Below are 1,787 nucleotides of genomic sequence, written 5' to 3' on the forward strand. Positions count from 1 at the left end.
TCCCCTTGGTCACAGGGCCACCTGACTTCCCTTTGGTTCTTCAAGGTTACACAACATCCCCGCCTTCCAAACCTCACACCAAACTCCCTCCTATGTTTAGGGCTTTATTTGACCCCCTCCTCTAAGGCCTTCTCTGGCCTTCCCTTCCTCTCCAGGGTAGCCACATGCTGTGTGTGCCCCTGGTAATTTTTTTATTTCATGTTTTTTTTTTTTTCCAGAGTCGCCGTCTGTCGCCCAGGCTGGAGTGCAGTGGTGCGATCCAGGCACCACTGTAACCTCCGCCTCCTGGATTCAAACCGTTCTTCTGCCTCAGCCTGCTGAGTAAGCTGGGACTACAGGCGTGCACCACCACACCCAGCTGATTTTTGTATTTTTAGTAGAGATGGGGTTTTACCACATTGGCCAGGCTGGTCTTAAATGCCTGACCTCAAGTGATCCCCCCGCCTCGGCCTCCCAAAATGCTGGGATTACAGGTGTGAGCCACCGCGCCCTGTCGTTTCTTGCATGGCTTTGCCACACTTTGAAATTGCACATTTTGATTTGTTATCGAGGATTTTTTTTAAAAAAAAATCGAAATTGCACATTTATGTGTTCCCATGTTGGGTCCCCATCATTACCTATTCAGCCAGTAAGGGCAGGATATTTGTGTCCACTTTCCCAGGGTCCAGCACATTACCTAGCTTGATCAGTACATATTATTGAGGCTCGACAAATATGAGATTGGGCTCAATAAATATTTACTGGGCTTAATGAGTATTGTTGAATGAATGAATACGGCCTTTCCGGAGCCTTTCCCCAAGGTCCAACACAATTGCTAAATTAATGCAGCCGAGGACACAGCATCCAATTCCCCCATCCAACACCGCCCCCCAAACCCCCACTGAACGCAAGCGGATTTGCGTTCAGAACCTGCCTTCATACTTTTCAGCCAGCTCTTTGGAGTAATGAAAGATAGAAGAAGTCAGTGGGGAGACAGACGTGGGGAGGAGGACATAGAGGATGCCTTTGCGTTTTATTGCCCGGGACCCAGGACTCAAGCGCAGGGCGGTCTTGGCCTGGGGTCGCCGTCCTCTTTAAGGGGCGGGTCCGGGGCGCTCCTGGAAGACCCTGGCTGCCCAGGCCTCTGTCACCGACCCTCTGCTCCCTGCGACCCTCACCGCCCAGCACCCAGCCCTCTGCCCCCACAGGCCACCCGGTAACAGCCCAGCGGGTTCACCTTGCTCGCTGCCTAGACAGAGCCGATTTATCAAGACAGGGGAATTGCAATAGAGAAGGAGTAATTCACACAGATCCGGCTGCACAGGAGACTGGAGTTTTATTCTTACTCAAGTCAGTCTCCCCGAGCATTCGGGGAGCAGAGTTTTTAAGGACAACTTGGTGGGTAGGGGAAGGCCAATGAGTGGAGAGTGCTGACTGGTTGGGTCAGAGATGAAATCTTAGGGAATTGAAGCTGTCCTCTTGCGCTAAGTTAGTTCCCGAGTTGGGGCCCAAGATCAGATGACCCGGTTTATCTATCTGGGAGGTGTCTGTTGATCCATCAAGGGCAGGGTCTGCAAAATATCTTGTGCGCTGATCTGAAGAGCAGTTTAGGGAGCGTCAGAATCTTGCAGCCTCCACCTGCCGGACTCCTAAACCATACTTTCTAATCTTGTGGTTAATTTGTTAGTCCTACAAAGACAGTCTATTCCCCAGGCAAGAGGGAGGTTTGTTTTAAGAAAGGGCTGTTATCGTCTTTGTTTTAAACTATAAAGTATAAACTAAGTTCCTCCCAAAGTTAGTTCAGCCTA

General features: G+C 50.4%; 1 protein-coding gene across 1 annotated transcript in view; it reads left to right on the plus strand.

Annotated features, from left to right (window-relative positions):
* The window catches only part of ADCK2 (aarF domain containing kinase 2), a 52,824-nt gene that overhangs the window by 27,513 nt on the left and 23,524 nt on the right, over positions 1–1,787 (plus strand). The window contains exon 2 of the mRNA XM_011941566.1: positions 929–1,195. Coding sequence (XP_011796956.1) covers positions 929–1,195 — 267 coding nt within the window. The remainder of the gene's footprint in view (positions 1–928; positions 1,196–1,787) is intronic.

The sequence above is a fragment of the Colobus angolensis genome, unplaced genomic scaffold, assembly GCF_000951035.1.
Source record: "Colobus angolensis palliatus isolate OR3802 unplaced genomic scaffold, Cang.pa_1.0 Scaffold2, whole genome shotgun sequence".
Taxonomy (NCBI): domain Eukaryota; kingdom Metazoa; phylum Chordata; class Mammalia; order Primates; family Cercopithecidae; genus Colobus; species Colobus angolensis.